Here is a 27,800-nt window from a genome sequence, read left to right as displayed (position 1 = left end):
ATTTTTATTATCTGATGTCATGTGCTAATTTTTACTACACTGTTAAAATGTGATGTTAGTGGCAGAAAAAGACTGAACAACTAACTGATATTTTTTTATTTTTTTTTTTAAATTTTCTCTGCAGAGGTAAAGTGTAGGATACTTCTGGCACTTCTGGAATATTCAGGTAATATTTTGTATTATTTTTAGTATTGAAAATTACTGTGGTCCATGACCTTAGAAGTCTCATGATATCAGGGCAATGTCTTCGACAAAATAAATGGAAATATGATCCCTACCTGTCTAAAGCCTTGCGAAGATAAAAAACACAACTTAGTTGTAATAAAAACCCCAAAACATATACTCGTCTTCAATTACAAATAGAAACATGAAGACATATACAAATAGGTATTTATATAGAATATAATTTAAAGAGAGAGAGAAAGCAGGTTTTGGTACAGTTGGTTGTGTAGGTGGGGTTTATTGTGAAACTGTAACTTTTGTATATGAACAAGGACATTGGGTGGGCCCATTCCCAAGGGGTGGCGAGATGGACAGTGCTTTTAATGGGAGAAGTCTGTATCTCAAAATCATATTGCAAGGACATGGATACAGAGAGAAGAGGAATTTCTGACCATTTTTACAATCTACCATACTTGGAAATTTTATTTTTATTTTTTATTTTTATTTATTTTTTTATTAAATTTATTGAGGTGACAATTGTTAGTAAAATTTCATAGATTTCAGGTGTACAATTCTGTATTACATCATCTATAAATCCCATTGTGTGTTCATCACCCAGAGTCAGTTCTCCTTCCATCACCATATATTCGATCCCCCTTACCCTCATCTCCCACCCCCCCACCCCCCACCCCCCTTACCCTCTGGCAACCACCAAACCATTTACCATTGTTTAATTATAGATGAATGAATGAGCCAAGTTAACCAAGAGAGCATTTTTGTTTGTCGGTTGGTTTTTGGTTTTTGCCTTAAACAAGGTTGACTTAGCTTTTTGACTGAGTAGTAATATAAAAAAATTATTTATGTGTTCATTTTAGTTTTACTAATAACCACACTAATAACTTCTTTTTTAAGTTTTACTGATAATCATAATTCATGGGCCTCATTTTTATGTCATTTTCGTCAGGTCCTCACAAACACTCTGGGAGAATATTATTTTCCCACACTTTTAAAGGTGAAGAAATTAGCATTCAGGAAGATTAATAATAATAACTAGGAAATACTGTTTATTCAACACATATTTTTGAGCTCCTGGAAGATGGGGCAGATAGATGCCTTTTGAGAACATGAATAAATAGTAGGTGGCAGATTTGAAATACAAATTTAGTTAATGCCAATTCCAGCTGTGGTCCTCAAATGCATTGCTTTATTCATTAATATTGAAATAATGGCTGTTCTTGCAGATCCTTATTTTGATTTCAATTTTATTTTTTTATTCCTGTCATAATTCTCCTTTTTCCTCCTTCACTCACTCACTCCTTCCTTCTTGTATATATTATAGGATGGCGCCAAAACAGTAACCAAATTACTCCGTATTGATAAGCTCTTCCCTTGAAAAGGGTAGACTGCCTGCTAAATATTATTCTAAATTCGCTTTTACTCCTGTCTTTTTCTCTAATCTCTTCTTTTTATTTCTTTGTTAATCTTGCTTTCTTTTCCCTACAATCTCAGAATAATGACTGGGATTGCTTGTGTCTAGAAACCGTCTCATTATTTTTAGACCAGCTAGCTAACTATGGAACTGGAACTTCGAAAACAGTCAAGATTAAATGAAGTGTTAATATTTTAAAATATGTTTGCAGAAGATGAGTTTAAGTGGGTGTTTACATATTGAAATGAAACAGAAGCCTTTGATAGGTAAAAAAAACTCCTTTTTTTTGTTAAGTCTATTCCCACTACAAGAGAAGTCCTACTCTGCAAAAACAACAAACAAGCTGTCACACAAAAGAAACGCAGCTCGCTGCTCTTCTTCTTTTGCTAGAAGCTGGAAGCAGCTGTTGTTATTCTCACTGCCATTCTTATTGATAAAGATGAGGAATGAGAATAGCTTTGGAAAGGATGGACACTTGCGAATTTCAAATAGCCGTGTGATTAAAAGGAAAAGGCATATACATTTTTGCTGCGCGTTAGCTTATTTTGATTTCTTTGTTACATTGTTCCCTCTCCCTTTAGCAATAAAACTGAGCACCCACTCAGTGCTGGACACCATCTTAGATGTTAGAGAAAAGAAGAATCACTATAATGATACCGTCCAATTTCACTTGGCTGCGTGCTCTCAATGTGTTTATCCCATTTATCTTTATTGAAGATCTAAGACGTAGGCATACCCCATTTTACATAAAGGGATCTGACCCTTAGGATGATCTGGTTTAAAATTGGCGGAATGGATAGATGAAAGCAAATTCTGTGTCTCTAAAGTCCATGAGCATAATTCACAGTGCATATGCCACTTCCCCAGCCCTCTGAGAGGATTGTCCCTGGGGATCACAGATAAATAAACCAACTCTCACCATGCTAGGTCCTTAGCCATCTCGCAGAGGGATGCCCTCAGGCCTGCAGTGGCAGAAAGAAATGCACAAAACTTCCAGAAAGAGAGGGGAAATGTCAGAGGGGAGATAATATTTTAAAGAGTTTTAATAGTTCAATGAGTTGACGCTTGACCAATGATTTCAGGTTTGCTGATGGACGATGAGGAGAAGGGCCCATCGCCAGAGGGTCCATGAGCAAATGCATGGGCTGTAAGAGTTTATAAGGGCACTTTCTGTTTGAGGGATGCTGGGTAGTACTGTGTGGCTCAGAGAGGTCTGTACAGCCACTGTCTGGCTGCTTTCAGATATACCGCTCTATTATGTTCTCACAACAACCCTGTGAAGGTGCCTGGGATGGATGGATGGAGGACAGTGATGTATTGAGAAGCTGTAAATGGAACTTGGGGATAGATAGTACGAGTAAAGCCCCCTTCTGCTGCTCTGAGTTTTCTGCCTTTGCTACTCACTGTGAGATGATAATGATATCGTGCTAAAGATTCGGCTGCCTGCCACTTGGAAAAGTTGAAAATCGAGAGACAAGCCTGGTGGAAAGAAAAGCAGGTTTTATTCAGAATGCTTACATTCTGAGAGGATGGCATATCTGTCTAAAGGCATCTCCGGAAAGGGCAGAAGGTTTTATAGATACACAAGAAGAACAAAGGAAAGGGGGAGTGGTCAGGCAAGTCTGAGGGCTGACATCCCTTCCTGGGGTCTGGTCTGTTTTAAGAGAGTGTTATGTCAGGACTCCTCTCTCAGACTGGGCCACTGCAACCTGGGGTTTTATGCATCACCAGTAAAAACTGTATGGGAGTTGCAAATTGGATTTTAGTGTCTGGGCGCCTGAGGATTAAGAAATTGCTCTTTTCAGGTTAGGATTTTGTTGATTAAATGGATTAACGAGGTATGGGTAGCCTTGAGAAAGGGAACGAAGCAGAGTTTTTAAGTCACTTAATGAGGGGAGAAACAAAGAAAAAAGCAGCTGAATATCAGGATGGATCTAACTGCAAACTAAGTCTAATTTTACAGGTGGCTAGATAGCGAGCTATGTGGTGAGTCAAACTGCAAACGAGCTCAATCTAACTGCGTTACTGATTTACCAAATTCCACCATTACAATAACGCATCAAAAGTCACTTGAAAAGCTCTTAATATATGATGTGCATTTTTAAATCTATGCAAACTAGACTCGAAAGTAGGAAGGAGGCAGTTGAAAGTCACATGATGCAATAAGCATTTATTAAGGGTTTTTCATTTGAAAATACGTTGGATTAAGATTTAAATGGCAGTGTGGTTCAAGGGCATCTTACATATCTGCTCTGTCATTCTATTGTGAGCATGGACGTGGCCAAGGTCTCCTTTGGACTCCTTCATACCCCCAGTTATTTGTGCAGTGTTTAATTCCTGTGGGACATTCAGTGTTAAAGTTTGAATTCAGTGCTTGATTGGTTCTGATTTGATAATGAAGTTGAATGCAAATTTTATTTTGGCTTAAAATGCGTAGAGAATTTAGTAGCAGAAAGTAGAATAGACATCCAAGTATTCTTTTTTAACGCAAAAAAAAAAAAAAAAAAAAAATTGAGAATTTCTTCTCAAAAGTAATTTGTAGATAATTATTTCTACCACAGGCAAAGTTACTAACCCCTGTGATCTCTTCTAAAGCTCACAGTGCAACCAGAATCTTTCTTCTCTAGACCTAAGCTTTCTACTCTTGATACTAGAAAGTTCTTTCCAATTAGATTTTTATTAAGAAATTGCTCTCATGTTGTAGGTGGGAGTATTCCTGCCAAAGCTACTGAAGTATTTTTAGAACTTTCCCCAGATATTCCGCTTTACTACAGAACAACTGAAAAGCAAAGCAAGAATATACAAGAAAGATAGGGCAATTTTTACTTATTGCATTTCTACCTGAATTACCCTTCTAAGTCAGACTGAAGACAGAAATTTCAAGAAGCTAGAGAGTGAGCTCATATATTTTTGTTTCACTTACTTCATTTGTTTGTTGCTTGACTGGTTTATTATTTTTATTCATTAATTCAGTAAATATTTATTGTCTATATACACTCTGTTAGAAATTGTGTACAACAACAAAATAGGTGTTTTGCTTTTTTCTTAATTGAGAATTGAACAAAGCTCTTTCCCAGTTTCACTATTTTATAGTTACCTAGGAAACACTGTTTTCCAGCTATTAGAATGAGGCACATGGTATGTAACTACTTAAGGAAACTGTCTAACACATGTTGTTGGTTAAATTAATAAATTGGACCACATGGAGATGCCATATTCAAGCATTTTGACCTACTAACACAGCTAGTTCTTATTGTTCAACCTAATGAATGAATATTTCACTATGAAATTAAATCTTTTAATATTTAATTATTTTTCTAATAAAATTTTCAAAAATAGCTTTCACTAACAGAGAAACTAAGTAACACACAGCAATTACATTATGTGTACACATGCCTTTGATGGTTTTTAAAGACCATCTGTGTTTTTGGTAAGCAACTTAAAATTTTGCCTTTTCATCAATAAAGCAAGAACTCATATTGAATAAAGGCAGCATTTGTATATATGTTATACACCAACATTGACAATTCTTCATTTCAGAAAGTTGTGAAGCTTTAAAACGTTCAGCACACTTTTGGGAATATGATTATGTTTGCCTTTGTTGTTCTTCTAATACTAGTGATTTTTCAGTGTACATAATGTATGGCTTGGTGTTTATATTGTTTATGTAGTTTGCATATATCTAGGCACCCGAAGAAGTTAACCCTTTGTAATCAGGTTCTCGGAGGCACAGCTAGCTTTCTTTCCACTTGTAAAAACTGTGGCCCAAGAGTGACAGTTCACAGGGTAAACATACCTTCAAAGTGAGTCAATCCAAAATCCAGTCAATTGCAGAATAACAATCCTAGTAAAAATCAGTTTATGCTAAAATTATAAATCCATTACTTATTTCAAAGAAATGTAAGAGTTTATGAACTAGATGTATTTACAACTCATGAGGTAGAATAGGTAAGTTCAGGAGATACAGATTTGCTTATTGTTACAAAAGGTTGGACATCAGTACACTTTTCCCCATGTGCATTTCACATTAATATTTCAGTAGGTTTAGTAGGTAATTAAAAAAAATTTAGTCTTCATACTATTGTATTTCATTTGTCTGCATAAACTGAAATATTGGACATAGAGTTTCCTTTAGGAAAGTTCACACAACAAATGCAGATTGCAGTGCATCAGACAAAAAAATATGCAAATAAATACAGCTTTATTTTTTTCCTTGGGTTTTATAAAACAATTTGGTAATTACAAAATAAAATCACCACATCAATTAAGATCGATTAATTGATTAAATTATTTTATAGGTTTCTAATATTTTCTGGTGTTTAATGTTTTCTCCATAGCAAATTTGCTAAAATGTATGTGCTCATTAATAGAGCTCAAATGCACATTTTTCACATGCTGAGTTTGGTGAAAGGATGAAAGAACAGCGAATGTACATGCTTAAGAAATTGGTTTTATTCACTGCGACATTTCTCAACACTGTCTTTCTGTTCCCCTGGATCGCACGCAGACAGTGAGCCACAGCTCCGAAGAGACATGGTTTTCTGCCAGAGCCTTGTGGCCACAGTCTGCGCCTTCTCGGAGCAGCTCATGGCAGCTTTAAACCAGATGTTTGACAACAGCAAGGAAAATGAGATGGAAACATGGGAAGCCAGCAGGAGGTGGCTGGAACAGATAGCGAATGCAGGCGTTCTTTTTCATTTTCAATCTCTTCTGTCGCCAAACTTGGTAAGGAATCACGTGCCTCCCACTATGTCACCTGTAACCCACATTGTAACATATTCCCAAATAAGAAGTGGTTATTCGTCATTGCATCCGCGGTCATTCAGCCTTTAAAAGAAGATACTTTTTCATGGGTAAATCGAGCTTTAATAGGTATGTAGAAGGCATTCCTTCTTTCCTTATTTTTGTCTATTCTCAGTGGCTGCTAAAAGCCGAGAAAGCCTCCATCTGTTACTAATTCCTGCATCCCTAAGCACTGACTGAGAAAGGTCAGTTGAGGAGTGAGGATCTTCCAGCTAAGGTTCCATTTCCAACCCAGAAGAAACAGCCTGCCATGAAACCCAAGATCCTACTGAGGTTGATAATCTGGAGCTTTCTTGATTGAAAGCGCCGACAATTTGCACATCATCCCGTCTGACAATCTGTTTAAAATTGGCATGTGTTAAAGGACTTTATTTCCTTCCTTTGTATACACATTTATCCTGTTAAATCGAAGAACTTTGCCTTCATTGCTATAGACTCGTTCATGTTTGTGTACCAGTTTTCCACAGTGGGTGTCAAGAAAGCATCTCAAAATAGTTGATCAATAGCATTGGGGTAAGCTTAGAGATTTTTCCCGTATACTTTCTGTGGTTCTGATCATTGTCATGATGTTCTAAGGCAAACATGTTGACTCTATATGTAAACTTAAGGTGCTAGGTAAATAGACTTGTGATTTGAAACATGACAGGCTATGCCATCTGTGAAAATAGACAGAAAACATAGCTACCAAGTAACATGGTTGAATTTTTAAAGAAATATACATGAGTTTATACATCAAAAGAATGGTTTTCTTCAATAACATTGAGGACAGGGAGGTAATCACTGTACTGCACAGTTATAAAAGGTTCTAGAATGACAAGGTGGAGAAGTCTACCTCAGTGTACTTCAGTGAAATAGATTCTTTTGAACAGATTCCATCTCGCTGTGGGTGAGTCATTTCTTATTTGGTTGCTTATAACCAAATAAGAAAGATTTAATTAATGAAGAAAAATTGAAATAAGGTACTTGGAAAAGTAGCTTAAAAATAAATATTAATTAACTATTGTTTATCAGATAGAAATTACATAAGATAGGAAGCCCACTTCCAAATACATGGTAGACAATGTTGAATGAATGAATGAATGAATGAATGTGGCTTCATTTCTATTATATTCTTACTTTAAAACTGCCATTGTCTGATCAAGTGCTGGGACTTTAAACTTAAGAAATCCCAAAGAATGGGAGAAAATATTTGTAATTCATAGATTTGCTAAGTGACTTATATCTAGATTGTATAATGAATCCTTAAAACTAAACAATAAAAAGACAACTCAGTTAAAAAGTGGGCAAAGGATTTGAATAGATGTTTCTCCAGAGAAGATATAAAAGGGCCAAAAAGCACATGAGAAGACGATCAACATCATTGGGGAAATGCAGCTCGAAACTACCATGCGATACTGTGTCACCTCAGATGTGGATGGCTGTCATCCCAAAGACAGTGAATCCCAAGTGTGGCAAAGTGGTGGGAATGTAAAATAGTCAAGTCATTTTGGAAAACAGTTTAACAGTTCCTCAAAATGTTAAACAGAATTTCCAGATTACCCAGAAATTCTACTCCTTGGTAATGCCCAAGAGAAACGAAAGCTTACATTCACACAAAACCTTGTACACAAATGTCCCTAGCAAGATTATTCATTATAGCTAAGAAGTGGAAACAACCCAAATGTCCATGGATGGATGAGGAGACAAATAAGTTGCGGTATAGCCACGCAATGGACTATTATTCAGCAAAAAAGAGAATGAAGTACTGGCACATGCTACAACATGGATGAGTGTTGGAAACATTATGCTACATGAAATAAGCCAGTTACAAAAGATTACATATTATGTGATTCTATTATTATGTAATGTGTGAAATAGGCAAATTTTGGAGACTGAAAACAGGCTAGTGGTTGCCTGGGGCTGAGAATTGGGGGGCGGGATGTGGGGAGTGAATGCTTATGGATACTGAGTTTCTCGGGAGGTGGGGAAAAGATTCTAAAATGAGATGATGGTGATAGTACACAACTCTGAATATACTAAAAACCAGTGAGCTATACACTTTAAATGGGTGAGTTTTCAAGGATGTAAATTATATCTCAAGGAAGCTGGTTTTTTTTTTTTTTAATTGGCTTGTAAAACAATTATGTTTATTTGAAGTATTGATACAAAAAAATCGAAAGGTTGCAACAAAAATCAAAGAAATGCATAGTCTTTCTGCCTCTGAAATGAGCATAAAAGCCTCCCAGCTGTGTGAAGGGAGCTCCCTCTGGGAGCTGCAGGCACTAGCAGTCTGTCTGTCCCTGAGCTCTGAGCACAGTCCCTGGTGGTCACTTGGGTGTCACTTTAGCCCCTCCTCTGCTTCTGCCAGAGCATCACACATTGTGGTTTCCACTACAGCGATCAGACGCCACCCTGTGTGGGACATTTCTTCCTGTGTGTATTCCTCTCAGTTAGAAAACTGCCAGTTTTTCAGTCCCGTCCTTCTAATTGTAGGTTCAATATGTTTTCCTGCTGCTTCAAAGGACTTTAAAAAATAAGATTAATAAACATTTATCCAGCACTTGCTGTGCACTATACACTGTATTTAGTACCAAACCAAGGTGCAAAGGTCACGACTTTCTTAATCTTTTGCTTTCCATGCTGTCCTTCCGTAGGGCCTGGGCCTGCCTCTTATTCTTTTTCACACAGTGGAAATTCTTTACCATCTCCTGTACCCTCTACTAATACTACCCCACAAATATGCCTATAAGCTTACAGCAACTTTTCAAATGAGTGGATAGCATGTTCAAATTATTGTTTAAAAGGATCATTGACATTCTCAAGGAAACAAATGTTATCTTTAAATAATAAGCTATGTATGATGAGGTTAATTATTCATTTGTGAGGGAATTAGTAAAAGCCTCCAGATAGTGCACTAAACTACTCATTTGAAGGCCAGAATCTAGTACTAGAAAGATGATAATGCTAAGACTTGCACTGAACTTGTTACTGTGTCTGGACCTTACCTGCCTCAGCTGTAAAACAACATGCAATAAGAATAAAATGAATGATGAAAACAAATCAGATCTCATATTCAAAAGATTCTAGTTTAAGGTCCCATAAAGGCAGTTGAGATGGAAATTATTCTTGTCCCTAAGCTCTTTGATAGAAAAATCATTCCACACATGCAAATTGCTTTTATCACACTTTTAATAAATTGCAAAATGAATAAGGCCTAAGTTATCTGATTGTAGAATAGGATGACCCTTATGCACTGGGGCTTTTTAATAAAACAATATGTTTGCCTTTCAGCTGTTATATTGATAAGATTATAGAAATTTAGAGGCAAATAACATGCTTTTTATGTACAGATATCTTTGTAAATAACAAACAAAATCAATATGATTAGTATCTAGCTATAAAATAGACTGAAAAGTTGTGTAGAGCCATTTAGACAATAGAGAAAAGTATAAAGCTGTAAAAGAAACTTGTAACTTTGAGAGATTTATGAATTTCATTTTAGGCAGTAAATTCTCAGTTAAGTGTTGATCATTTGGTTTGTACTCGTATGTGAATAACACACAAGTGAAGCTAGTTTGGGTGTGGAGATGTTATATTGTGTAATGTTATATTATGTTCTATACAAAACTATCATGTCATGTAAGGTGTTTTTCTTTCTTTCTAGACAGATGAACAAGCCATGCTAGAAGATACACTGGTTGCACTCTTTGATTTAGAAAAGGTTTCTTTTTACTTTAAACCATCCGAAGAGGAACCACTAGTTGCAAGTAAGTAGTTAAATGTTTCAAAGGTGTTTTATAGAATTTCTTTGGCATCAAACAACATATGGTAATGCTTTGATAGTAATATACAAAGGGTGCCAAAAACATGTATACACATTTTAAGAAAGGAAAAAACTGTATTAAAATTGTAATACTCAATATATTCCAATAACAAAAGATGAATCCAAGTCATGTTTGACTTCTGCAGTTACAAGAGGTGCTCAAAGTGGTTACCATCAGCGTCTAGACACTTCTGATTATAGTGAACTGCTTGAGCAACGTTGACCGAAGTCCACTTATGTCACTGAGCATGCCGTTTCAATTTCTTCACACAGTGCCATGTGTCTCAAACTTATCACAAATGAATGCACTTGTTAGGCGTGTTGGAGGTTCTTTTACATACTCCTGCCTCCATTGTCATTAGACTTCCGCAAAGTTCTCGAATTTCAAATACCACTTCAAAATGGTCTTGTACTCCTCCAACGACAACCGTGCTTTTGCCGTTTTGTTTAACTGTCTTGCTAGCATTTAACTGTCTTGGTGATGCTAGCATTCATTTGATTAATGTCATCTTTTGAACAAATGTCATACTACACACTGCCACTGTAATTCAACACATAGATAACATCTCTTAAAATGTGTATACATTTTTTTGGGCACGCCTGGTATTTAATATGAAGATTTTATGGTTTTGTATAAAATAACATATTTAGGGCAACACACTTACTAATAGCCAATTTGGAAGTGACAGAAAGTATATATAATTTAAATCCACAGGTAATTCGAAACTTTTATTTTTATCTATTAGTTTGGCTTCCAAAACGTTTTTTGAGTGTGTGCTCGTCAAGATTTTCTTTGTTGTTGTTATTGTGGTAAAACATACATACCATAAAATTTACCATTTAACCAATTTTCAGTATATAATTCAGTGACATTAAGTATACCCACAGTGTTGTGCAACCATTTCCAACATCCATCTCCCAAACTTTTTCATCTTCCTAAACAGAAACTCCATACTCCTTAAATAACAAGTTTCCATTTCCCCCTCCTCCTGGCCCTGGTAACCTCTGTTCAACTTTGTCTCTATGAATTTGCCGGTGCTAGGTACCTTATATAAGTAGGGTCATAGAATATTTGTTTTTTCTGCTGCTTTTTTCATGTCAAGATTTTTTGTGTTGTTTTTTTTTGTTTTTTAAATAAGAGGACTGCCCTAATGTTTCTGACTGTGTGGATAAACTCTGTGACCTCTAAAGCTTTTTCTCAAATATATCACAATTATTTAGCAAAACTGATTACATCGAATTTGCACTCTTTATCTTTAATTGATCCCATAGAGAATGTGCTAGCAGGCAATGTAAACAAGTATTTAGAGTCCTACATTATGCTCAATTTGTAAAATGTTTAGATCAGAAACCAATCGAGAAAGACATTATAATTGTTGACCTGGAAGTAATTGATAAAAGTTATAATTTAATCCTGAAGGAGTAGATATTCTACATTTTTCTGTTAGCTTAAAAATGAAAATTGAAAATCATTTCATCTGAGTGTCAAAAATGTTAGTGTTCAAATATAATCACAATAACTATCTTGATTCATTTATTTGTCCTGTACAATATCCAAGATGGCAAAACCTTTTCCTGTCTTGTTCGTTATATCTCCAGCACCCAAAAGTGCCTGGAACAAAAAGAGGCAATTTTTTTTTCAAGGAAATGAATGAATAAATATCAATTAAATATATGTACTGCCACAGGCAAAAGGGTTTTATGGTTATAAAAATAAAAACAAATAGTGTGAAGAATGAAAGAGAATTTCAACAAACATAGTTGTATCTAATGTTACAAAGAAGTTACTTTATGAATTGAAGAATTGAAAAGTATCCCTCTGATTTAGCAGTTTACCAGCAATTTACAAATTCGGTAATTTAGAAATATACGTTCAGAGAAATCGCAATACCTAGGGTCTAATCTCTGTATCTTAGTTTCTGCAAGTTATCATCATTTATCTATCATTTCAACATGTCATACATAGGTTTAAAATGTAGCTATCAATCCAAGAGTTCCTTTAGCAGTTTGTTATTTTTCTGTCTTTTGTTTTTTCCATAAGTGTGAGATATTATGTATTATGATAGAAGATGCGAGCTTCTTCAGGGCTGGGAACGGTTCTTATTTATGTACACATTTCCAGTGTCTAGTACAATAAATAGAGACTCAATAAATATTCACTTAATCCACGATCTGATTTAAGAATGATAATCGTTCATTTATTCATTGATCAGAAATTTCTTAAATGCCTACTATGGCCAAACTCTATTGTAGGTGTTGGACATAGTAGAGAACTAAACCGACACATAGCCCTCACAGAGCTGATATTCAAGTGGGAGAGATAAATAATAAGCAAGAACAATGAGTTAATCTGATAATAAATTAAAAGATAATAATGTGAATGTATGAGGGAAACAGAGGAATGCCTGAACATGAAGGGGCAGGTGAAAGGTTGCAAATGTCTGACAAGCTAGGGAGGCAACCTGCACTAAGGAGGAGAGCAAAGACCTCAAGGGGTTCAGGGAGCAAATCATATAGATATTTGGGAGAGGGGTGTTGCATTGGAACAATAAGGGTTTCATCGGAACAATAAGAGCAAAGACTCTGAGGTGGGAGCATGTGTGGCATTCTTTCAGTATTGCAAGCAGGCCTGTGGCTGGAGTGGAGTGAGTGAGGAGAAAAGAGTAGGAGATGGGACTGAAGAAGAAGGCAGACCATTGGAATAACTTTGCCTTTCTAATTAAGCCACTGAGCAGAGCAATGGCGTGATCTGGCTTACCTGCTACAGGCTGCCTCAGCCTGCTGTGTCAAATAGACCATCTCTGCCAGGGCAGAAGCAGAGAGACTGCTGAGGGAGCTACTGCTTAGTCACCCACGTGAAAGAGGGTGGTGACCTTGACCTCGAGCGTAGCGGTGGAGATGGAAGAAGTGGTTGATTCTGTGTGTATCATATAAAGGTACAGAAAAGAGAACTTTATTCAAGTTTCACCTTCACTGATCAATGAGAGAGAACGTGAATTACGATGTTAGGAATATAGGTCATATTCAAGGGAGAATTTGTCTGGCAAAGTGGATTATTTGATAAGGATAATATTATTTGAACAAAGTATATGGTCTTCTGTGGGCATGGATAGAATAGATTTTTATTGAGCAATGTAGGCACAATTTTGCTGAACGTAGAGAAACTCTTATTGTCACAACATAACCTAATATTTTTTTCTTCTATATTTTGCCTGAGGAACTATAGGCTCACAGAAGTACTGTTTCCCATGGTTCAAATATGATATTCCGGTGAATGGTCTGTTGAGCAAGCAGGAGAGGAACCAATATCATAAGCTTGATAAAATATTTACTTATTGCATATCCATTATGAGAGATTTAACATTGGCATATTGAAAAATATACTATTAAAGATAATTAAAACCATGAAAGTAATATTTAGTATATAAATTAGGTGAACCTGTGACAGACACCTGTGATATACATTTGGCAATACATTTTTATGTATTTCCTCAAAACTTCTGCAAACAGTTCCTTAGTGAAAGGTCCGTTCCAATGCTATGGGATGAGATGGTCCAAGCAAATTAAAAACGGTAATGGTAGGAATAGAGTTGTCATTTTAAGTCAATTCGTGAAAGAAGAGAATTCCTCAGTACCCAAGTGTCATCACATCTTATTTAAGTAGTGTAAGAAAACTAGAGCTTTATCATTAATTATATATGATTTGATCTTTCTATAAGCATAGAAGCAGAGGAGTCAGATTGACTAATTAATTTGTAATGAAATGAGGCGGCTGTGTGTCTGTGAGGGAAGGGCTGAGTACGGAGGGTTGGAAGCATGAAGATGAGAACAAAGGAGACCGAAGTGAACATCTGCCTTTAAGTCAAGAAAACTTAGTTCAAATCCTGGCTCCGTTCTCATCTGCAAACATGAGAAGATCAGCTTTCCTTGACTCACAGGATTATGAGGCTTAAATAAGATAATGTATTTGAAAGTCTCTAGCAGTTAGTCAGGCTCCTGGTAATATTCAGTAAATATTTGAATCCATCCTCCTCGCTTTATTACTTTGCATTCTTTTTTTAAGAAGTTACGTTTAGCATTCCTCATTTGTCTTATTTTTATATTAGAGAATAATGAGATTCTGAAGAACTATGGCATGCCAAGTAAGTGGAATCAACTGTCTGCACTGAAGACATTTGATTTTGGGGGGAGAAATCATTGTTAAGTATGTGTAACATGCTCAGTGCTGAGCCAAGTTCTAGGAATGTCATGGTGATAAATGATACAAAGTCCCTGTTGGCGTGGCGCTTAGTGAGAGCTGCAAAGTGAATGGACAGTCTGACTCACTTCAGTACAGGGAACGTGTAAGATACTTCCCATGTCGTATTATATAATTGGTGAAGAAGGAATAAATGAGCTAAATGATTAGGTTATATCTAATTAAATTCATTTTGTGGAAAATCTCCATGGTTTTGGAGACTATAATGACAACAGATCTTCCCCTTTTCCATGGTGATACAGGTCATTTTATGGTAATTATTATGGGGATGGCTATTTTGAGCTCCACTCTCTGCATGGGCCAGGCATGTACCTGGAACTGTGGGTGCCATGGTGAACAAGACAGATGGGTCCCTGTCGTCACGGAGCTCACAGCCTTGTTGGGAGACAACAAATAAGGAATAATTACAAAGACAGGTAGGGTCGTGATCAAGCCTGTGGAGGTAATTAGCGTGCAGGAAGGATAACGGTGAGGTGGTCCTTTAAGGGTCACCAGCGAAGGGCTCTCAGCAGAAGTAGCCTTTAAGCTGAAATCTGCAGGACGAGACAGACCCAGCCCTGCAGAGGTTCAAGGAAGAGAAATTCAGGCAGAGGGAACTAACAACTAAATTTAGTTAAAGACTTATTTTCAAACTCACTGGCCCATTCCATGAGGTGGGGCCATGTTTACAGGGATGGGATATCCCCACTGAAATTTCTCTCCAGGAGGAATCTCTCAAGAGGAGAGAACCAGAGACCTTTCTCTTATGCAGTAATGTTTTTGGAACTTTTAATCATGACATAGTCCTAATCATCCAGTTTGTTTTTCATGGTTGATAAATTTCCAAAAATAAAAGGCAGCAATTTTCAACTCCACTTTATTAGGTTCTTTTCAGGTGCACCAAATACTTTGAGAGAAACGGGTTTCCATTCTTCTATGTAGTACTCTCAGGTTTAAACTTCTGTTTAAATTTAATATACTTGATAATTTTCAGTTTCTTAATTCCTGGTATAGCGTCTTTATTTGTTCTTTACTAGTCCTATAGTATAGAACTCACTGCTGCATTATTATTTTCCTTTCAATAACATTATTCATTTGGTAACATAGAGATTGGCTATGTTGGTGCCAAAGAGTAAAGGAATGGAATTTAACAAAAATGAAAATGTATGTGAAAGACATTTATGACAAGGGGAGCTAGAGATGCAAATATTTAGTGTATATAAATCTGTATTTTCGTTAGTGTCCATATATCTTTTTTCTATATTTTGAACCAGAAAAAAAAAAAGGATTTTCCCAATCATTAACATGTAGTTAATTTCCAACTCTTCAACTGGGAAATTTATTTATTCTTTTTCCCAAACTAAAATCCTTCATCTTCCTTAAAAATATGTATACACAAAAGTAAAAGCATTATTAGTATATGCATAAAAGAGACTTGTAGATGTTAATACAATGTCTCTACTGATATGCAGAATTAGATACATTTAATAAGTTTGGAATCTGTTATCATTAATAATAATTAACCTGAACTCTATTTTTATATATAGTTTTATTTCAAGAAGCAGGTTAGAAATAATAAATACTGAATCAAGAACATACATTAAATGCCTACTAAATTTGGGCCTTAGTTTTTAACTGGTTAATGTGATTATTCTAGCTTTTGAGAAAGATTTTACTTTTTTTTTTTAAGTTATTGGGAATGACAATTGTTAGTAATATTACATAGATTTCAGGTGTACAGTTCTGTATTACATCATCTATAAATCCCATTGTGTGTTCACCACCCAGAGTCAGTTCTCCGTCCATCACCATATATTTGATCCCCCTTACCCTCATCTCCCACCCCGCAAACCCTTTACCCTCTGGTAACCACTAAACTATTGTCTGTGTCTATGAGTTTTTGTTTCTCATTTGTTTGTCTTGATCTTTTGCTGTTTTTGGTTTATATACCACATATCAGTGAAATCATATGGTTCTCTGCTTTTTCTGTCTGACTTATTTCGCTTAGCATTATACTCCCAAGATCCATCCATGTTGTCACAAATAGTCCTATTTCATCTTTTCTTACTGCCAAATAGTATTCCATTGTGTATATATACCACAACTTCTTTATCCATTCATCTATCGAAGGACATTTTGATTGTGTCCATGTCTTGGCCACCATAAATAAAGTTGCAGTGAACATTGGAGCACATGTGTCTTTACGGATAAATGTTTTCAGATTTTTTGGGTAGATAATACCAGGAGAGGGATTGCTGGGTCATACGGTAATTCTATTCATAATTTTTTGAGGAACCTCCACACTGCCTTCCATAGCACATTTTTTTTTAGTTATGTGGAAATTATTTTTCTTGGATAAGTATCATAAAATGAAGAGAATTTATGATAGCACTGTGATATGCTCTTGCAGGATTTTAGCTTTTTGAATTAGTTGGCTTTCTTTGAGTAACTAAATTTGGAATATTTAAAAATAGCTAAAAGAGTTTGAACAGATAATTTTTAAAAAAATTTTTATTGGGGAATATTGGGGAACAGTGTGCTTCTCCAGGGCCCCTCAGCTCCAAGTCATTGTCCTTCAATCCAGTTGTGGAGGGCGCAGCTCAGCTCCAAGTCCAGTTGCTGTTTTCAATCTTTAGTTGCAGGGGGCGCAGCCCACCATCCCATGCGGGGATTGAACCAGCAACCTTTTTGAGAGCTTGTGCTCTAACTAACTGAGCCCCTCCAGAAGCTCAGCAGCAGCTCATTTTCCTCAATCTAGCTGTGGAGGGCGCAGCTCACTGGCCCATGTGGGAATCAAACCAGCGACCCTGTTGTTCAGAGCTCAAGCTCTAACCAACTGAGCCATCTGGCTGCCCCCTGAACAGATAATTTCTAATGACTATTGGGCATCAATGGAGGTAATCCATTTTTGTCCTGGAGCTTGGAATAGAACTTGCAAATCTCGTGAAGATTTCGGTAATGGTTGTTATGTACTCAATTTCTTGCACACTGCTTAAGAAGTGTACCCGTTGGACTCATTTTGACTAAAATATGAATGAGGCAACTGGTCCTGAGAGATTGTGATTCCAAACCACATGTAGCTAAACTTCTCATTTAGTTAAGTGAGACATCTGGTGCATCAAAGTGTAACGAAGTTTCCTTTTACAGAATTTTATATACAGTATAATGATAAATCTGTTGCTTTAGCTAATGAGAATCTGATGTAAACTCTTTCATTTAATAGCACTGTAAGTATGCCTAACCTGAACTTGACATACGTGGGTACTTTTAAGATAATTTAGTTTCTAGTAATTTTCAGGATTCTATTTAAAGATTAACAAATATACTATATAACGTGTCCTGATTTTAGGATGTAATATAACGTTAAATGTCATTTTAGATGTTCCTCTTACATATCAAGTGGAAGGAAGTCGACAAGCTCTGAAAGTTTACTTCTACATTGATAGTTATCATTTTGAACAACTGCCTCAACGGTTGAAAAATGGAGGAGGGTTCAAAATCCATCCTGTTCTTTTTGCACAAGGTAAACTGCTTCCCTTTTTATGCTTCATGTACTTACATTATTTTATCTTGCTCAACTTTTAAAAATTAATTGTAATCATTGTGTTATTTTTTTCATTAATTCAAAAATTCCTGCATAGTACCTAGGTAATATATCTACTTCTGGGAATGTTTATTAAGGAAAGAATCACGTATGGTTTAAATATTTATCAAATGGTATTGCAGCATTATTTATAATGGAGAAACAAGACATGAGTGACTGAAATAAAGATAAGTTTATTTTGCTTAAATAAATGATGGCAAAGCCATTAAAATTGTATAGTTAAAAATATTTATGAGATAGAAAAGGTTGATAATATACACTGAAAACAAATTTATATGATAGCCTCAATTATGTCATACATGTATGTATAGACTTACATGTACGTAAAATGTTTTCTATATCATTGGGTGATTCATGACGATTCTTTCATTCTTTGAGTTTTTCTGCATTATGTCATTTTTGTCAATAAAATGTATTACTTTTATAAATATAAAACAACCTTTGGCATTGAGCCTTTATTGTCAATTATAATAGAATAAATTAAGATTAAGAAGATTCTTACAGTGAATTGGCTTCTAAGGGAATGTCCTGGATCTTTTTTCATTTCGGAGGTCACAAATGTTGTTCAACAAGATCAGAAATCCAGATTATTGTTTAGTTTCCTCTAGTCTTTGATTGTTTCTTCTTTTTTTTAAATTCAGGCTGCAATCGCAAGAGTATATCAATTTTTCTGATTGGTACCATAGTGCATTTTATTTTTTCCTTCTTTTGAGTCTCGAAGACTTGCATTGGTTTTGTTGTGGAATTTTTATTTTCCAATAAAAAATGGGAAGTGTAGAGGAATAAAATCAACCTCTGTAACTGAAGAACAGACAGGGATATGAAATCTAAATTCACTACCAAGTGAAAATTCTGCTTGTACCATATGCATAGTATTTTAATTCTAAAACATGGATTACCTCTCCTTCTGTTGCCATCATTTAAAATCAATGACTCCCTCAAACAGATTCTTGGCAAAAGTACATTTAAGCAGAGGGAAATTTCAGTGAAGAGATCTTAAGAGTTATTAGAAGGTACTTTCATTTTTCTTTGGAGGACTATAGTAGGATCCATAAAGGTAATAAAAGATCCTGTAATAAAAAGGAATAAAAAAGAAGAAACCGAGTTAAAATAGACTTCGGCACTAAGTTTGGAGAACAATTTAGCCTAAACTATGTTAAAAGCCATTACAGAGAGGTAGTTTTAGAAGGTAGGGAAGGATACTTGTCTGGAATGTTGACTTTCGTAGGGTTTAACCAGAGCTCACAGTTTTTAATGCCTCTTTACTTCTTTTCCTTTATGTCTCTCTCATTAAAAATTCTGTCTTTGAAATCATTACTGAGATGACAGATGGCATTAAGCATCTTTTCTAAAAAAATTATTACATTTGTGACACATCAGCCATAAATAGCTGAATATTCGTACCCAACAGCAAATGTGCATAGGAAAACGATTCCTTTGCCAGCAAGCTCTATTTTATAATTGTGGCTACAATGAATTTAAAAAGAACCCCTAAATATATGTTATTTCTGTAAGTACAATATCGCTATAAAAAATGTACTTTAAAAAGAAACTACAGCAAACATTAGGTATTATTAGTATTCACATAGCAGTAAAATAGAAAAACGAATCGAAGAAGCAACAGTGGAAATGCTACTCTCCAGTTGAGGTCATAGATAGGTAAAGAAGACAGGAAAGCAGTTTGTCTCATTAAAAATCTGTCACTGATAAGGTTGTTTATTTAAAGTGCCTGCAGAAGTTCCTCAGCGTTCATAAAACTCCCAAGAGGAGCCATTAGGAACTCAGTGTTCATCAGATTGAAGGAAGTACAGAAAATGCAGCCCTAGCTTGAGTCGTTGGAAGTGGTGGTAAATGGAAGGGATTCCACCTGGAGTCTATACTGGGCTGAAAATGTATTTGGAGGGTTTTAGTTTTATGTGCCCATGTGTACATGGGTCTTTGCTAGCAAAGAGAAAAATTAGATGAATTTGAAAATCTCCTGGGACATTCTTAGTCTGCCCTCCAAAAGTTTTCTGTGGTACCCTGTAGTTAGAACACAAAGCCAATGTACTCTCTTCTTCTCAGTGTTCTTGCCTGATCAACCCTTGGGCAGAGGAGGGCATGCTCATTGATCGGGCACCCTGCAGAGATGGGACCACCCATTAGAACAGGAATTCCATGGTTGGAAACAAGAAGGGGACACTTTAGGGGACATGCATTGCTAAGGGCCATTGCTGGGGGAGAACAGGAATCTAGGCCGACAAAACACATGATTTAGATTTCCAGGGTAAGGATCATAGAAACATCCAGTCAGTGAAGTCAGCATAACGAGAATACTAGAAGGTGAAGCTTATGCTAAGAAGTCTTCTCTAAGTACTTCCTACAGGTCAAGAGATTCATCCTGTCGGCATCCTCGAGCCCTGGGTGAGATAAAGCAAGTAACTAAACTGGGTGAAAATGGGAATTTAAGGAGGGTGATATTCAGGGTCATTCCCCAGTGGCTGGTTTTCATGCTCTCTCTCAGTGGTTCTCAGTACTGGCTACACATTCATCATCTTGGGAAGGTTTTAGAAAATACCCATGCTTGGTCTCACACCAAGTCAATTCTGTCAGAATCTCTGGGAGGTGGGGTCCAAATGCCAATATATTTTAGAAGCTTTCTAGGCTATTCTCATGGCCACTGGGAGTGTGGCATGGGTTACTGTGGATTATGAAACACTGTGCAATTATGCAGTTAATAATTGCTTAATTCGATTAATCCATTTCACAAATGTTCAACATTTCTAGATTCTGGAGAGCTGAGGCGCGCTGGGCCTTTTCGCTTCTGCCTTATTAGGTCATTAGGATGCTGGCTGCCCCTAGAGGGGATGTGATTTGGATGGGACAGTTTTCCTCAGCAAAGGCTGAAGATGCTCTACAGAGCTGAGAGCTGAGGGACATCTGACAATCATAGCATCTGGGTAACAGGCCCCTCATTTCTGAAAGGGGATCTGAGTGGGTGACTCTCAGAGCATCAGCCATGGTCCACGTCTGACACTTTCAGATGCATTTCTGTAAGGACTGGGAGTGACTTCTTCATGACTCTGATGGGCCTCCCTTCCTGGGGGATGATTTAGAAAAAATACGCTAATGAGACAACTCATAGCCCTTGTTATTACAGCTGGTCTTGGGCGGCAATAGATTCTCATTTACCCCCCTTCTGCTGTCCATTGTAGATGAGCCTTACGCTCAGTCTGAACCTCTGCTGGTCTCCACGGCATACCTAAGACCTTCATCCCCAGGGTCCTAATGCCCTGGTTATGATGCCTTTCTCAGGCCAGGGTTGATGCAGTTGTCCATTCACCATCAAACGTGGCCAAGGGGATACCAAGAGGGACCTGAATGGATTACTTGGGTGCCAAACATTTCTTCCTGCCCTCATTATGTAACAGTAGCCTTGCCAAGGTCGTGATTGCTCTTCTTGGCTGCTGGTACCTTGGCACAAGGAGCCTCAAGTGCCCAGGTGGCCACCGTAGCTTAGTTCAGTTGGACTCCTGCTTTGTCTCCTTTGAGGATCAGGACCTATAAATCCATGGAGCTAGAGTTCAGGGATGGGGTGCATACATTCCCCAAATGAGACACTGGAAGTCTTTAGTTTCCCAGGGCTGCAACAACAGGCCACAAACTGGGTGGCTTAAAACAACAGGAATTTATTCTATCAGCGTCCTGGAGACTCGAGGTCTGAAATTAAGATGTCCACAGGAACGTATGAAATGATGGAAGTACCAAATATGACCACAAATTATGAAATTATGAGAATTACAGAAACTAGATAAGAACATGTTAAAGAGAAGTCTAACTTTGAAGTTGGGACATTACTATATATTTAACCTACTTTTCTGAAAATAGAAATTTAATTTGGTAAAACGTCATTCCCTTTTCTTTTTTTTACAACAACAAATAACTAAGCTGTTGACCTAAAATAAAGGATGTGGTTCTCCTTCCTCTTCTTTGCCATATAAAATTTACTTTTTAAATATAGAAGTCATCTTTTTTTTTTGTTTATTTCCCCACGACTCCATGCAGGTGCCATGAAAATTTGCTGAGACTCTTGACAAAATTGTTAGACTCTTTTTTAAAAATGTACATAATTGTGAATTTTAACTATTTTTAATTTGAAAATATTGTCAAGAGACATAATGAAAATCTCAATTTGTTTTTATATTGTAACAAACTTTTAGAGCAGGACTGGACATTCTAGATAAGTTGAGCCATCGAGACATAAAAATTAGATCCCAGGTGTTTCCTTGTATCCCCCATCCCTCACCCTGCCTCTTTTCTTGCTCCTTCCTTGTGTTCTCCTCCAGTCTTTCTGGTCTTAAGTCACGAAGTGAAGTGTTCTCGAATGGAACCTTCTCAGTTCCCAAAACTTCCTGTTTGACTAAACACTCTCATGTATCTCCGGGAAATTAGATAATGCCGGTAGGGTACTGGGCCTGTTGCCGAGTACCTAAAACACTTGCAATAAATGATAAGAGTAGTCATGGGCTTTCTTAATCCTATTATTTAACTTAATTCTTTTCCAAGAACCATAATTAGTAGGTATGCATATTTTTCATTTCCCAAATCAAGAAACTGAGGAGCTCAGATACTAATTAATATGGCCAAGGTCACACAGCTGTGGAGGACCATCGGAGTTGTGGTTTTACTGAAATGCGAGGGCTTTCATTATTAGCTTTACAACTAGTAAGAGGAATCCACACTAAAGTATGACCACTGATAGATTGACTCCTCCTGGAATATTTGCTTTTCACAAGTAAACATCCTGTCAATGGAATATGGCATGTATTTGAGAATTGTTTTATCAGGAAGATTTTCCTTTATTTTGTGTGTATTCAGGAACAGAAGCTTGCTGAACCAGTGCAAATATTCCAATTAATGCAGAAGTAAGGAATAAAAAGTAACAATCCTTAAAACAAGCCAATAAATTTAATGTCCTGTACAACAAATTGGAGAATTTGTTGTTTCTCCAATGTTCTAGAAATCTAACCGGTTTAGAATACATAGCACAGCTAAAATTAGCAGTGACTTTCCTATTTTTGCACCGAAAAATGGTGGTGAGTGTCTGTCAATATGAGGAAACATTATCATTTTGTTTAGAAACTATTGCATTTAGCAGTATTGAAAGAAGATTAATTTTTTTATCTATTTTGAAATAATCTGCTGAAAAATTGAGGCTCTTTAGTGGTAATAATTATACGGGGAAATAATTTACATTGGACAAATTGATTACAAATTGGACCTATTGTCATTCCTGTTGCTAGAAAACTTTCCATAGGAATTCTTGTACTTCCAGGCACTTTCATGTGCTTCATTTCCTCTCCAAAAGGTTAAAAATATTACCAGTGCAGAAAGTTTAAAGGGAAAAGAAACACTTAACCGAAAATGTTAACTAAGAAGGAATCTATATTAATCAAAAAATATTTAAAATCAGTGGGACTCTGTGCGTGTGTGTATTATATATATGTTTATTTATTTTAACTAAATTAACTGACCATTGGGGCAGAGGTAGTATTCTAAGATTTCACTTTATCTATACTTCTTACTTATTGCACTAATATTTCATAATTTAATTGCGGCTACAAGACAATGTGAATATACATAGAGAATGACAATTTCATTTTTTTACTCTTATGTATGTTAATACTGTTCTGCTTCTCATACATATGTATGTATATATGTGTTTATATGTAAAAACACACACACATACACACACGCACACACCCCCCTTTGTGTGTTTATATATTAATAATATATATGAAATTTGAGTTTAGCTTCACAAAGAACATATATAAAACATTCTAAAAATAGAAGGCAGTTTAAATTAGAAATTGCCTGTGCCTACTTAACAGAGATAATCATGAAATCTTTGACATTTATTTTGAGAGCAAACGAATGATATTGATTTTTGATCTGGTTAGTGATAGTTTCTTACATATGTGTCATATTTGATGTATTTAATACATTTGCTGATAATCAATAAGATTACACCAAACATGTCAAAACTGAGTTATAAAATCATGTGAAAAGTACATTTACTCTTTTAAACAGCACTGGAGAGCATGGAAGGATATTATTATCGAGACAATGTTTCAGTGGAAGAATTCCAAGCCCAAATAAATGCAGCCTCATTGGAAAAGGTCAAGCAGTACAACCAGAAGCTCAGGTACCTAATTGTTCTTTTATTTAAAAAAAAAAAAAAGTTTCCATATTTTGACAAGAGCAGATAGAGTTTTTGACATCCATTATAGTAGATGAGTAATTAAATTGCTTTGGATATAAAGTCCTCTATTTAGGGTTTAATATTTCAACTATTCTAATGGGTATACTTTTTTCCCAAATAAAATAGGAAAAAATATTTGAACACTTTTATGTAATTGTTTTAATTTCTGATGAAGGTTAGGGATTAAATATTTCGTAGACCATTTCCAGGAAAAAAGCATTGATGTTTTATAGTGGTGTCCTCTAGGAGGGCCAGGTGATTAAAGGTAAAATAGTTTTCTTTATGGACCATTAAACAGCTGGCACCTTCACGCAAATAGAATATGTTTAACATGGAAGATATGATAAAACATGGACTTGGTCATTTTCAGGCAGGGTTGTTTCACATGTGGTTAAGTCACTGCAGACCTGTGTTGCATTCAAAGAAAAGGTACCCCTCCCACCTCCGCCCGACCCCCTTCCCTCACTGAGAGCTCCAGCAAAGTCCTTAAGAGGCACTTGTTAGCCAGAACCAAGCATGTGCCCATTCTGGGGTGAGCTCAACACCACAGAAGACCAATGGACTGTCACAAAAGTACAGGGTAAGGATGCTGGATAAGTGGAAACAGTGGCTTCCCCTCCAGTTATAGAGATTTCTCCAGAACATCAAAGGATAAGTGGAAATAATTGGCTACTTAAAAGAAAAGATAATGATAGCCATAATGCCTGTCAGTTTTTAAGAACATGTTAAGAGTCAGTAACAATGCTAGGTGGGTTAGGCGGGTTAGGTAATAAGACAGTTTGTTCCATATCATTTCTGTTTTAAGCGACAACTTACACAAGTTTTTGTACTATCTAAGGCCATCCAGTGAATAAAGTGAACATTATACACGGAAAACAAACTCTGTTTTTAAGGTTTGGCATCAGCTATTATCAAGTGCCCCCCAGTTACTCTGATTCTGTACCATCAGTTATTCATTCATTCGATGTTTATGAAGTTTTCATTCTTATGAGAATGGGAAAGACAGAAAATGAACAAATAAATCCATAAATGAAGTGTTGCACATAGTGAAAAGGTTGGTGCAAAAGTCATTACGGTTTAAAAGGTTAAAAATAATTGCAAAAATCCGCAATGACCAACCTAATACAATGGAGAAAATGTAATTCTAGGAAGTTGGTCATCTAGAGTGGGTAGTTAGAGATGAGAAGAACGGGATTCAGAACGGAAGCCTGAATCACAAGGAGACAGCCTTGCCGGAATCTGGGGGAAGCTCTTCCTGCAAACAATGAATAATTGATGCAGACTTATCGTGGGGGCAAGCTTATTAATTTTGAGGATGGCAAAGAAGGCCCAGGTGATTCTACTGCTTTGAGAAGGATGATGCGTGTTTAGAGGTATGTGTAGCGGCCTGGTTATGATAATGGCTGCAGGTCACTGTAGAAGGATTAGATTTTTTTTAATAAGGGCAATGCCGAAGCCATTGGAAAGATTTTACTTACTTCCTGCTGTCCACTTGTATTGCATGCCTCTACTGCAAATAATATTCAAAATGGTTCAAGTTTTTACGAGGCAGTACTGAAGCGAGCAGAGTTCAGCTTTCTGGTCTGACCATTCGTCCTCCAGCCTCCATGGGAATAGGGACCTGGAAGTGTACCTGGAGCATCCTTGCCACGTGCATCTGAGCCCTGACACCCTGGTTTCCTTCTTAACCTCAGTGAACAAGGTGAAGCCAGCAGAAAGGTTTAACAGCTATGCCTAACATATACTGTCCTGTGCCAAGTCAGATAAAGTTCTTGATTGATTTCTTTCTGATTTGTAAGAAATAAGAGCATGTAGAGTTTTCCGTCAGAAATTCTAATCAAGGCATTCAAGAAGAAGGGCATTTTTATTTCCCATTGTCACCATCCTTGTGCTCTCTTACTCTCTGTTTTCTACCTCAGACTTTCTTTTTTATTCCCTCTGGCCATGAGCCATCATTCCCATTAGCCTCATTTTTTTCCTGCCCTACGTACAATGTAATTTGTCTTTACCAAACCCTTCTATTTTAATGCACCTGGTTATTGGCAAAAAGCACCACTGCATGGTAACCAGTGAGATAAAATATAATTGTAACTTTGAACAGTATTCCTTGTATTAAAGCACTCCTTTCAATTTGAGGGGTCTAGATTATTATTGCTTTAAATATATTTTCAGTATTAGTTCACAGCAAAATAAAACAGAAAAATTAAAAGGAAACAAGTTGTGTATTAGTTGTATATTACTGATTTTTATTTTTGTGAAGTGACAGCTTCATACTGGAATTTTTTAGGGCTTATGATTTGGGGTATCTAAATGTAAATTCATCATCTTTACAGAAAGTAGACAGGAAAATGATTCAAAGCATATATTCTCTTAAGATGTGCCTTTGTGGATAGGGAATGGCACATTTTCTTTAAAGGAACGTTTTTAAAAAGCTAAAATATATTTTATATCATAAGTGAAAAGAATATATTTTATTTATGTTAACAAGAAATGCTACACAAATACCAATCTCAGAGCCATATGTTTTGAACAGTTTTTTCTTTTTTTTTCCAACTGAGAAACGTCTGGCCCAAAGTACGTATGTGTTTTGGCTATTCCCATGGGAGCACCTACATGAAATGTGTCATTTCTCTCTACTCTGAGGGAGAAAAATAAATGTCAGTAGATGTGTTCTCCTGGCATGAGATAGTCATGAAGGATGGCATGGACTTACTGCCATTTTGTGTCTCTAAGTACCACTCTTGGACAGCATGAGAGCATGAGCATCAGGGGGACCTCACGCTTCACACTTCATCTCAGTACAGTAGTACCTCGGTTTTCGAACGTCTCCGTTGACGAACATTTCGGTTTACGAACGCTGTCAACCCCGAAGTGAATGCTTCGGTTTTCGAACACACCTCGGAAGTCGAACGTGTCACACGGCTTCCGCTGAGTGCCAGATCCTGAGGCCTAGCTGTCGGCTGTTTTCGACCATTTCAGAACTCGAATGATCTTCCGGAACGGATTACATTAGAAACTCGAGGTATCACTGTACTAGGTACATGTCCCCCTGCCAGGCTCTTCCTTCAGGGCCTTCATTCAACTCATAAAACACTGTCTCTCATTCCTTGTTTGGGTAACAAACAGTATATGATGAGGACTTGTGGCAACAACCTTAAGTCAACAATCATACAGACTTAATAAAATCTGAGAGTGAGCATTAATTAGAATATAAATAATTTCTTTATCCTTCAATTGTTTTTCTTTAAAAGCTGCAGCTTTAGAGTTACTAAATAATGTGATTTCTTTTTAAATTAACTGGAAACATGTCTGATGCATATTTATCTCCTCTATAGCAGTTTTATATTTATTTATGTTCTATTCTGTCTTTCAGCTGAATTCCATTTCTTTGTACCTTAAGATGCATCCATATTTCTGTTTCTCCAAGACAAGCTGTAAAGTCAATGTGTATATTCAATTTCTTTCTGTTTTCTGATTTGAAACACAGAGGTTTCGGGGTGGTAAATTTTATTTTATGTCAGA

The 27,800-nt window shown here is 36.4% G+C and overlaps 1 protein-coding gene across 1 annotated transcript in view; it reads left to right on the top strand.

The window, feature by feature from the left end:
• PREX2 (phosphatidylinositol-3,4,5-trisphosphate dependent Rac exchange factor 2) overlaps positions 1-27,800 on the top strand; it is a 234,360-nt gene that overhangs the window by 157,643 nt on the left and 48,917 nt on the right. Inside the window, exons 31-35 of the mRNA XM_019726246.3 lie at positions 125-166; positions 6,099-6,316; positions 10,038-10,140; positions 17,813-17,956; positions 24,107-24,221. Coding sequence (XP_019581805.3) covers positions 125-166; positions 6,099-6,316; positions 10,038-10,140; positions 17,813-17,956; positions 24,107-24,221 — 622 coding nt within the window. The remainder of the gene's footprint in view (positions 1-124; positions 167-6,098; positions 6,317-10,037; positions 10,141-17,812; positions 17,957-24,106; positions 24,222-27,800) is intronic.

The sequence above is a fragment of the Rhinolophus sinicus genome, chromosome 7 (assembly GCF_057876585.1).
Source record: "Rhinolophus sinicus isolate RSI-liver-muscle chromosome 7, RSI-T2T, whole genome shotgun sequence".
In the NCBI taxonomy this organism is placed as follows: domain Eukaryota; kingdom Metazoa; phylum Chordata; class Mammalia; order Chiroptera; family Rhinolophidae; genus Rhinolophus; species Rhinolophus sinicus.
This window is presented reverse-complemented; position numbering and strand designations above follow the sequence as displayed.